The sequence below is a fragment of the Nelusetta ayraudi genome, unplaced genomic scaffold (assembly GCF_046127955.1).
Source record: "Nelusetta ayraudi isolate G7.1 ecotype Tasmania unplaced genomic scaffold, CSIRO-AGI_Nayr_v1 ptg000042l, whole genome shotgun sequence".
In the NCBI taxonomy this organism is placed as follows: Eukaryota; Metazoa; Chordata; class Actinopteri; order Tetraodontiformes; family Monacanthidae; genus Nelusetta; species Nelusetta ayraudi.
Window position 1 is genome coordinate 10,838,408 of NW_027466092.1, and position 10,156 is coordinate 10,848,563.

Genomic DNA, 10,156 nt, shown 5'->3' on the forward strand with positions numbered 1-10,156 from the left:
AGAGGGTAAAGGGTCAGAGAAGAGGACTCACACTACTAAACTCAGTGCTTCAGCTCAGACAGTTAATTCAACGTTTACATCCTCGCAGCCGGAATTGAACCTGCCCCACGGGAGGGTATTAATACCAGAAGAATTCAATTCCAGAGAATATCACCAGAAAAAAAACAAAACATAATCCTTTTCCTTTATGCAAATGTAGCTGGAATTTTTGAGGATTATCACACACTAGTATAATAGCATCTGCTCAACTCCCATGGCTTTCAAAACGGTATGAGCTGATGCAGTAAGAGATTTCAAAGAAGCCTTTGTTGTCTTTGTGTTACCTTGCACGTATGCATTTCTTTAAATAGAGATTATGGAGCCACGGATCAACCTTAACAACAAAGCTTGATATATTATTAGTGTACTGTAATAATCTGACTTGGAAAAAAACAATTCCCCAAGTAATTCAGTTGATCTCGTGTATGTAAATGTTTGTGTGTGTCCTGGTACAGAATAAATATTCCATCGGATTAGTGAAAAACATTTAGAATAGAAGAAGAAGAAGACTTACCACTCTCTACTACATTACTGCGCCACTGTATGAAGCACTGTATAAACTAATAAGGATCATTCAGTTTCATAAAGAAGAAATAAAGATTTTGGACATGTTTAAATTAAATGATATTAAATCAAACCAAGTTTCACGAGGTACTCTGGAAGATGGCCTAGCAAAATATGAAAATAATCAATTTTTATTTGCATGTGAAAGTCCTTGCTAAATGTAACTTTTTGTATTTTAGACATATCAGGAATAAAATTATATATCACATTTGAAAACAAAGAAGAACTATTTACAGCCTTAGTTCATATTCTTCCGGCAAATGACTCCATAACACTTGACGTGTAAAGTCTGCAGCCAGTTGGACAGCTGCTGTGATTAAGAGCACTGCTGTAAGCAAAATACAGCGTAAACATGCAACTCTAGCACCCCGTATGGTCTGTATTCTGTTTCGTACGTCAGCAGCAGCAGCAGCAGCAGCTTCACCTTCGCTTCATACTATATAATTTACAGGATGATGTCATGCTCCTGAGCTCATACAGATGCTTCCTGTCGCACCGCCCGTCACCACACAAACTCCCACAGACTCCTCCCTCCAGGCAAACGACCCTAAATAAGCCACGCCTCCCCTCAAATCACCTCAGAGCATCCCATCAGGCGCTGAGGGGAGAGGTGCCGTCCTCTGTGAGATAAAGACCCTGCTCAGCACTGGACAGCTCACCTGCAGACTCTCAGCTCTTGTGTCTGATGTAATTGGCTGATGCGCAGAAACAACCGGACAAAGGTGAGTGCAAACTCTCCATTCATTTTAACCTCTTCCACAAAAGCTATTTTGTGGCATTTTGGATATTTAAAAAAAAAAAAAAATTTTGTTGTCCTAATTATTAGAGACTTGAATTTGTTCATTCATTCATTCATTCATTTTCTATACCCACTTCTTCCTGAGATCAGGGTCATGGGGGTCTGCTGGAGCCTATCCCAGCTGTATTAGGGCAGGGTACACCCTGGACAAGTCACTTGAATTTGTTATTAGAAAAAATTGCTTTTATCAAATCAGTTTTCTCATGAAAAACATTGCATTCCACTTATTCATACGTTTTTTAAAATAAGGTTTTTGAGAAATCTACTAGAAATATTTCATCCCTTGTAGTAGTAATGTTATGTTAATGATACCTTATTTTTAATAGTGAAATTATGTTATTTAGATAAAGAATACAGATAAACTTACTGGGTTTCCAGTTGCTTCTATTTATCTTAGTATTTTTTTTGTTTTTAAAACATGTCACCAATTTGAAGAAAAAAAAAAAAAAGTTATCCAAATCCTTTTGAATAATGAAACACACACACAGAGACATTTCGGGCTCTTAGAAAAAAATATGTTGTTGGAAAATCAATTACTTATCTAACTTAACACAGGCTTTTTAGATATTTCACTTTTTTTCTAATTTTCTTTTCTTTCCCTTTGGTAGACATGAGTTTTGGGGCTGCATGCATCTTCTTGCGGGGAGGGAAAAATATTGTAAGTATAACATTTACAGCTGTTCCTACTTTTAATGGTTTTGCAGTTGTTGCTGAATTGATTCTAAAAAAAATTGAATTGAATTGCCACTGCATGCTACTGGTGAAATCGTATAGGAAATAATCTACACTTTAATCCACCTTAATCTCCTGGACACGGTGCCATAAAATCCAATTTGTTGATTGAGTGTTAAATGAGGTGTTAGGCAAATTTTCACGGTGTTACTCAATAGCATTTGCTGTTGTTTTCTGAAACTCACCAACCCGTCTTTTTCACTTTCCCCTCTCTGTGCAGTCAAGACAGCTGGCTGATGATGAGATTGATGGTTAGTCATATTACGTCCTTCTTTTGAAAAAATATCAAACATAGCATCCCTTTCACACGTTGTGTATGGAGTATGTTCATGAACGCACAGAATATTCTAAATGCAGTATTTTTTCTGTCCCCCTTGAAGAGCTGCGTGATGCATTCAATGAGTTTGATAAAGACAAGGATGGGCTTATCAGCTGTAAGGACCTGGGCAATCTGATGAGGACGATGGGCTACATGCCAACAGAGATGGAGCTGATTGAGCTGGGCCAGAACATCAACATGAACCGTGAGTATTCTTTTTTGGAAGAGCAGGACGAGGAGGAGAAAACCTTTAAGAATGCAGAGATGCCAAAATGTCGATGGCAAAGACTGAAGGTTGCATTGTCACCTCTTGCTTTTGAAGTTGGCGGCAGAGTAGACTTTGAGGACTTTGTAGACCTCATGACCCCGAAGCTCTTGGCCGAGACAGCCGGAATGATCGGAGTGAAGGAACTCAAAGACGCTTTCAAAGAGGTGAGAGCTCTCCGTGAACTTGGCCGAGCTTTTCGACTAGTTTTCCCATGTGTCCACCTCGCACACCACTCACGGCCCAGCCGGTTTAAAGCTCTGCCTCCCCTCTTGTTTCTTTGATTAGTTTGACATGGACGGTGACGGGGAGATCACAACAGAGGAGCTGCGGTCTGCCATGATAAAGCTGATGGGAGAGCACATGACTCGAAGGGAGATTGACACCATCGTGAAAGAAGCGGACGACAACGGGGACGGCACAGTAGACTTTGAAGGTATGATGAGGTTGCGGGGCTGCTGATTGTAAGACTGTCAGAAGATGTCGTGACAAAACGAGCCAAACTAACGGAACTCTCCTCTTCCACAGAGTTTGTCAGAATGATGTCCCACCAATGACAGCCAGGGATCGAGTGAGGGACGTCTGCACACCGGCACATCAGCATTACTGTTATCACTTCTCCCTGACAACATCTCTGACCAGTTCTGTTGTTTGTACTGAGGGTGGGCTGAGGGGATCATATTTTAAAACACATTTCTACTTTTAAAGATCATCAGAAATCTTTACTTCACTATTCTGACAGCCACTTGAACAGTATTATAGATGAGTACAATACTTGCTTGTATGCATAAACAGCAACACCACTTGTATGTGTAAACAGCACCACTCTGAACCCTTTACAGCTTTGTTATGAAAAAGATTGTATCATTTATGCTGTTATTAAGACTGAAAAACAATTCAAAAACCGAGGCACTTCAGGAGAGAAGGTCTTCGTGGCCGAAACATGTTGGTATTTTTAGCTTTTACAAGGCCACGATCAAATAAAAGCTTTCTATATTTTTCAATCTTCATGAGTGCCTCGGTTTCTGTGAATTGTTTTCAGATAACCACGCCGAAGAGCACCAGAAGCACATTTTTTGTTTCCCACACCCTGCAGCACTCCATGCACTTGTAGTTTGACTCATACTATTATTATATTGCAAATATTACAGTGGAACTGCACTAGTTAGTCTTTCATTTGTTAGTCAAGTGAGACACTCTTAATTGTAATATTTGACCACAAATTGATAGTTCAAGACATATTTATTCATTAATCAGAGAAAAGGCTGAGTTGTTTGCTTTCGAACTTTTGATTGTTTGTTAAAAGAGTGTAGACGTTATTTTTTAAGCTGGGAAAACTGTGATGGAAAAAATCTTTTTGTGATGAATATGTGATGTTAATTGAGTGATGGAAAAACAAGACAGAGTGTGCTAAAAACAAACTTATCTACGGTGCACAAATTTATGATAGAATATTGTGATTTCCGATGTCTCTTTCACCCAAAAGTGAAGCATGTTCTCAGGACATCTCTGCAAATAAATCAACTTGTGTAATAAAACACAACTTGTTGCGTGCGTAGTAAATCAGCGGTCTGAGGATTATGCGTGCCAAACAGAGGCTTTGTAGCCCAAAAACATCAGTAATGCTCTGGCGCTGCTAATAGAAACTCTGAGGATTGAGTGACAGCGCTGCGCTGGCTTTGGATGGACATCGGGCGAAAGAGATTGTGTGATCAAAACAGGCTACTGATTTCATAAGAGTGCTGGTCATCATCACAAAATGTTGACATCATGGCATTATGCTTAACAGATTTTGAGGCATTAGCTAAAAAAAAAAAAAAAAAAAAATAGAGGGGAAAAAAGCTGCTTAAATCCCTAAATCTATGCTGTCAAAGAGCCATTGGGGAATTTGTTTCCTGAGTATATGAGTAAGATTCATAGAAATTTGGCCACAAAGGTTTCAAAATTATGAAATAATTTGTATTTATATATATGTATATATATATATATTTTTTTTTTATTATTTATTTATTTATTTTTTTCAAAAACGAACAAATACATTTACACAGTGATTTTCACTCCAGAATATTGGTTTACCCTGTGTATATTGCAAGGGTAAATTCAGGGATGCAGACGACAGAGAAAACCGTCAGAGTGGCCACCCTGACTGTCCAGGCAGATGTCATTCACAGGACAGAACAGGACAGAACTTCAAATGACCAGACAGATGGGGACACAGGGTTCATATAGTACCAATTAACACAAGTGAAGCTGTTCTCTCCCTCACAGCATAGACCTAATAACCAAATGCACATCTGTCAGTGTCATGGATTAGGTCCAAGGTGGGATGGATTGAGTGGAGGTCAATTTATAGCTATCTGCTCCTGCTCAGCTCAAGTACCACAGGGCAGAATGCCTCTTGTCAGTTTCTTATGTGTATGAATGTTTCTGGCGAGGGTGGGCTGGTTGGCGTGTGGTTAGAAGTGACTAAAGGAAGAGTCTGATGATGTAATGCTCAGTGAGACTGGACTTTGCCCTGATCCCTTTCTGATCCTGCTAACATCCAGCGCTGGATTAATCCACAGTAATCTCCCCCTTGGTTGCTCTCTGACTCCATTCTGAGGCAGCAATGCTACCGCTGCCATCCCGGCCTACACAACTGCAGGTCTCTCCACACCAGCCATCGCAGCCAGTATATTTTATTTTATTTCAGTTCATTTTTTTTTTTTTTTGGCGGATTAGATTTGTTTATTCATTGCAAAATTCCCGTTAATCTTTCTGAGAAGTGGCCGATGCTGCATGGTATCAAGTGCAGGGCCAGATGTTTTGTGGGAGTTAATACTGCCTATCAAAGTCATCTGCTGTCCTGTTTACATCCCTCTTTAATTTTGTTTTATAACATTAGACACAAGTAACGTTACATAATGTAGCAGCTGTATAGGTTTGCCTTGAGGATCAACATATTGTCTACTAATTAAGGTGAATGCAGAGTTGCCCCGTGAGCTGCTTAGAGGTCACATTTTATACAAGAATTACTTTGCTAGCATTTCCAGACACCATAAAGACCTTAAAATATCTGTTTGCACTACTTTATTATCTCTTATTTATTTATTTATTTATTTGTTTATTTATTTATTGTCTATTTATCTATTTATTCATCTATCTATCCATTCATTCATTCATTCACTCACCATGTTTACATGTTTTTGGTTCACATAATTTCCTACAAAAAACTCAAAACAATACAGCGTCATATGGCTCCATAAGAAAACGCTGACCCAAACTGACGGAAGCCACAGAGGGACAAATTAACAACCGAACGCTTCGTCTGTTCAGCTAACTTAAACTAACCAACACAGCCTTCGTTTTCTTCTGAAGGAACAGGCAAGTCGTTATAACCGACTCACGTATACAGTGATGTCTTTGACTTTGTATCTCTAGTCATAGTGTCGCATTTCGATTTTGTAAATGGTTTTTACAGCCAGTGCTAACACATTTGCTAGCTTAGCCGCATGCTCATTGCCAGTGACAGCTCACATTGGACCTGTTAAAGTTTCGAGCAGCAGTACAGCGCTTCAATACTACATTAACTAAACAATTCAACTTTGCATTTGTCAAAGAAATCAGTTATTGGGTGACCAACTGCAGATGGGTTTGCACTGTGCAGCCCAATTACTTTGTTTTATATCAGCGTGAAGCAGAAATATCTGTGAGATCTGTCACTAGACCAGTGGGAGCAGAAGACAGGTCAAATCCTGAGGATCTACCACCTTCTGTATTATGCTCATTTCCCCCTTTTTGTCGTTGCTGTTGTTGCTGTTAGGGTCTCACTTGAATGACCATGTCCTTGTTTGCATACAGGTCTTCGCTGATGTTGACCAGATTTAAGAATCTTATTCCAGCTGCCTTCAGAAGACTTCATATCAGCAGGAAGTGGACCCCACATGCAAACATTATCTGCTTCTCCTCTGTAACATCCACCACTACGCTGCTCCCTGCACTGACTCACTGTCACAGCCCCTTTTTGAGCCACTGCACCCTTTACCCCCCTCAGTTGCCCACCTTCCTTTCTCCCAATCGCTCCTCCTCTGGTTCTGCAACCTGCTCAGGCCAGATGGAGCTGAAAAAGGTTTTGGAAGTGATGGAGCAACTCGCTCCCCTGTCTCTGGCCGAGTCGTGGGACAACGTGGGCCTGCTGGTTGAGCCCAGCAAACCCCGGCCTATCAAGTCCATACTGCTGACCAACGACCTCACTGATGCTGTCATGGACGAAGCCGAGGCGATGAGCTGCGATCTCATCATCTCATATCACCCTCCTCTTTTTCGTCCAATCAAGCGTTTGGTTCAGAGAGACTGGAAGCAGCGACTAGCAGTGCGGGCAGTAGAGTCGGGGATGGCCGTCTTCTCCCCTCACACGTCGTGGGATAGTGTTAAAGGGGGAGTAAACGACTGGCTGGTGGGCGGACTGGGTAAGAGATTGTTCTAAATGGAAACTGTGTCAGCACACAAACACACACACATATTTGCAAGTTTAATGAGGGACAAGGCTAAAATGTTGTGTTACATGACACTGACCCACTGTCCAGCCGTTGTGACCTGAAGCTTCCTGCAGCCCATTGGCTGATTTTTGTTTTCCGTCTCTGGTGTCTTAATCTCAGGTAGCGGTCAGGTGTCTGTGCTGAGTCAGGCACTGATCGGCGCCTCCCACAGTCACAGACTGGAATTCACAGTCAGGAGCGCCGAGGAACTAGGCACTGTGATGGAGGAACTGAATGCTTGCGACAGCGGAACAACTCTACAGAATTCAGTCAGCAGGTTCTGTTTCAGTCAAAATGTGTAGCAAAACATACACACAACATACAAACATACAACTGCAGACTGCCATTGACAAAATGCCTCAACACACTGATCTTTTACACATTTTCAGATTTTCATTTTTTATTCTAGAATCCAGTGTAGCAGCTCCACAATAAATCATTCAAATTGAATTGTTTGGTAAACAGAATAGGTAACCCTGTTTTTACAACCTCCTTCACAAACTTAATGTTTTGGCCTCTTGCCAGAAATGATGCTTCATTGCACCTTCACTGTACCATGTTTGGAAGGAGGCACAAGCAAAGTGGCCATCAGACACATTCATTCACCAGACAGAACAAAAGCACCAAATGTTATTTGCCGAGATAGACATGTGTTTGTGACATCACAAAGGGTTTAGTTCCAGAACCTTGTTTGAGCAGCCAGTTCTAAATAGCTTTTTTGACAACACTGCTGTGTTTCCATTCGTGGAAAATGTCTTATTCACCTTGTTGGTAGGCCGGACAACGATGGGATCCATGTCAGTGTGGCCTGCTATGACTCAGCAGTGACCCCTAGTGTCCAGGCTCTGTTAAGACACAATGCTCCCAGTTTGTCCCTCAGCATCACGAAACTGGAGAAGGTATGCACTAAACATGACTGTTAACCAAAGGATTGAAGAGCCAGACCAGTAAAATGACCTCAGGCAATCTAATCTTACAACTAATGTGTTGTTATTCCAGAAACAATAGGGGGCAAATAGGTTAGTTTAAAATGTAATTAAACCATGAACAGATCGTTGTAGTTTGCTCTGTAATCAATTTTTACTGACTTTTTAACATGCTGCCTCCTCTAGCTTCCTCTACCAGGCCATGGCCAAGGGCGACTCAGTGTTCTGGAACAGCCGGTAACCGTGTCGACAGCCGTCCAGAAAATGAAAGCTCACTTGGGACTGACTCACCTCCGCTTGGCCCTGGGACAGGCCAAGACCCTTGGTGAGGCCATTTGTTCTGGTTCTACATAAACAGGACAACAACTAGGTCTCTGAAAAGTGTCGTCCGCCTTCTCTAAAGTTTGAAAAACTCTTCTCTAAATGTTGAACAGCAAACTATACATAGAAATCTATCTGTTTATGTAGCACATTTAAAAACAACAGTTAACCAATGTATTTTGCAGAACAGCTTTAAATGATTTTAAAGTGAACCTTACATTTTGCTAAATCAATATTTTGATTGATATAGTTTTTGTTATTATTATGCTTTCTTCAGAGTCCTCAGTGTGCACAGTGGCTGTGTGTGCTGGATCGGGATCCTCAGTATTAAATGGTGTCAAGGCAGATCTTTATGTCACAGGTTAGTAGCCACATCCATTTTTTTTTTTTTTTTAGATACCTGATGTGAATTGTTGTCCATTTATTGTCTGACGCTGTGGCAGTTGGTTCCCTTGTAAACTAAAGTTTTTACTTTACCCATTTGTGAACCTAATGGTAAAGTGAATTTGCTAACCAGCTTTCTGGGTTACCCTGTTGTCGGACAGCTCCACCGGAAATACAAAAGTTAATCTTTTTCATCTTTTGCTGGCTCCACTTTTCTAAAAGTGTGTCCCAAAAAATGCAGATCTGGAAATAAGTGCTTTGTGATGTCATAGAGGACACTGCCAGCTGACTCCTACACCTTGTTCCCCCCTTCCAAACATCAGTGCTAGCAGGAAGATAACTTTTTTTGTTGGAGGCTGCAAACACAGGGTTGTCCTCGGAAGATCTAGAAGCACTTTTGTAAAATGAATTGTGCTTTGCCCCAACTGTTTCTGTAATGCAAAAATGGTGTGGAATGTTGGGTACATGGCTATGATAAGGAACCTTTAATACAATTTCTCTGTTTCAGGTGAAATGTCCCACCATGAAGTGCTGGACGCTGTGGCGAAGGGCACCAGTGTCATCCTGAGCGAGCACAGCAACAGTGAGCGAGGCTTTCTGACGGTGTTCAGAGAGAGGCTGGCTGTGCGTCTGCCTGACAGCGTAGCCGTGGTGGTGTCCAAGGCAGACAGAGACCCTCTGGAGGTGGTCTAAGGGCCTCCTGTACAGGAAGTCCTCTGGATAAATGACAACAGAAGACAATGGAGTCGAGTTTTGCCAAAAGGGCGAATTGTGTTTGATTTAATGAGGTCCACTGATTTGACTGCTTCATAGTTTTTCACTTGACGTGTACAACCTCTAATAATGAAAAGTTCTTCATTTTCCATGCTGTAACATGTAATATGTATCGGAGGGTCTTAATAAAAATGGGTCATGATTTGATCAGAAAATGGAATTCTGAATACGACAAAGCACTCTCAAATGACCATTAAAAAAAAAAAACATAATCTGGAATTTAGATGTATGTTTAGGTTGCATGCAGTGGATTTATTTTACAGATGACACATAGTGTGTCTTAATCCTTACAGCCAGAGGCATTAAGGACTGAGAAAAAAACATAACAAAAAAACAAAAGTCACCAGCCACAAATATTCCCTCAACGTTTCCATCCTGTGACCAGAGGATTAAAAGGTTTCCTTTTCCAGGAAGTGGAACATCCAACTGAAACATCTGCACCAATCTATGAGCAAAGGCAGACTTTTTTTTTTTTTTTTTCAAAAAAAGATAACTTTTGACTTTAAGTCTTTGTCT

At 40.9% G+C, this 10,156-nt stretch overlaps 2 protein-coding genes across 2 annotated transcripts; both read left to right on the plus strand.

Moving 5' to 3' along the window:
• Positions 1 to 1,051: 1,051 nt before the first annotated feature.
• cabp5a (calcium binding protein 5a) lies at positions 1,052 to 4,074 on the plus strand. The gene is made up of 7 exons (XM_076035505.1): positions 1,052 to 1,325; positions 2,011 to 2,060; positions 2,355 to 2,385; positions 2,515 to 2,658; positions 2,776 to 2,885; positions 3,007 to 3,154; positions 3,247 to 4,074. The coding sequence occupies exons 2-7, from the start codon at positions 2,013 to 2,015 to the stop codon at positions 3,273 to 3,275; spliced, it is 510 nt and encodes a 169-aa protein (XP_075891620.1). The 5' UTR covers positions 1,052 to 1,325; positions 2,011 to 2,012; the 3' UTR covers positions 3,276 to 4,074.
• Positions 4,075 to 6,560: 2,486 nt separating this feature from the next.
• Positions 6,561 to 9,795, plus strand: nif3l1 (NIF3 NGG1 interacting factor 3-like 1 (S. cerevisiae)). The gene is made up of 6 exons (XM_076034342.1): positions 6,561 to 7,166; positions 7,356 to 7,512; positions 8,011 to 8,134; positions 8,348 to 8,486; positions 8,760 to 8,843; positions 9,375 to 9,795. The coding sequence occupies exons 1-6, from the start codon at positions 6,569 to 6,571 to the stop codon at positions 9,557 to 9,559; spliced, it is 1,287 nt and encodes a 428-aa protein (XP_075890457.1). The 5' UTR covers positions 6,561 to 6,568; the 3' UTR covers positions 9,560 to 9,795.
• The last annotated feature ends 361 nt before the right edge of the window (positions 9,796 to 10,156 follow it).

Excerpts from the sequence above, each read along its gene's own strand:
- nif3l1 (XM_076034342.1), top strand. The coding sequence starts at position 6,569 with ATGTTGACCAGATTTAAGAATCTTATTCCAGCTGCCTTCAGAAGACTT. Across the intron at positions 8,135-8,347 it reads GCATCACGAAACTGGAGAAG|CTTCCTCTACCAGGCCATGG; the intron begins GTATGCACTAAA and ends TGCCTCCTCTAG. Across the intron at positions 8,487-8,759 it reads GGGACAGGCCAAGACCCTTG|AGTCCTCAGTGTGCACAGTG; the intron begins GTGAGGCCATTT and ends TGCTTTCTTCAG.
- cabp5a (XM_076035505.1), top strand. The coding sequence starts at position 2,013 with ATGAGTTTTGGGGCTGCATGCATCTTCTTGCGGGGAGGGAAAAATATT. Across the intron at positions 2,659-2,775 it reads CCAGAACATCAACATGAACC|TTGGCGGCAGAGTAGACTTT; the intron begins GTGAGTATTCTT and ends TTGCTTTTGAAG. Across the intron at positions 3,155-3,246 it reads CGGCACAGTAGACTTTGAAG|AGTTTGTCAGAATGATGTCC; the intron begins GTATGATGAGGT and ends CCTCTTCCACAG.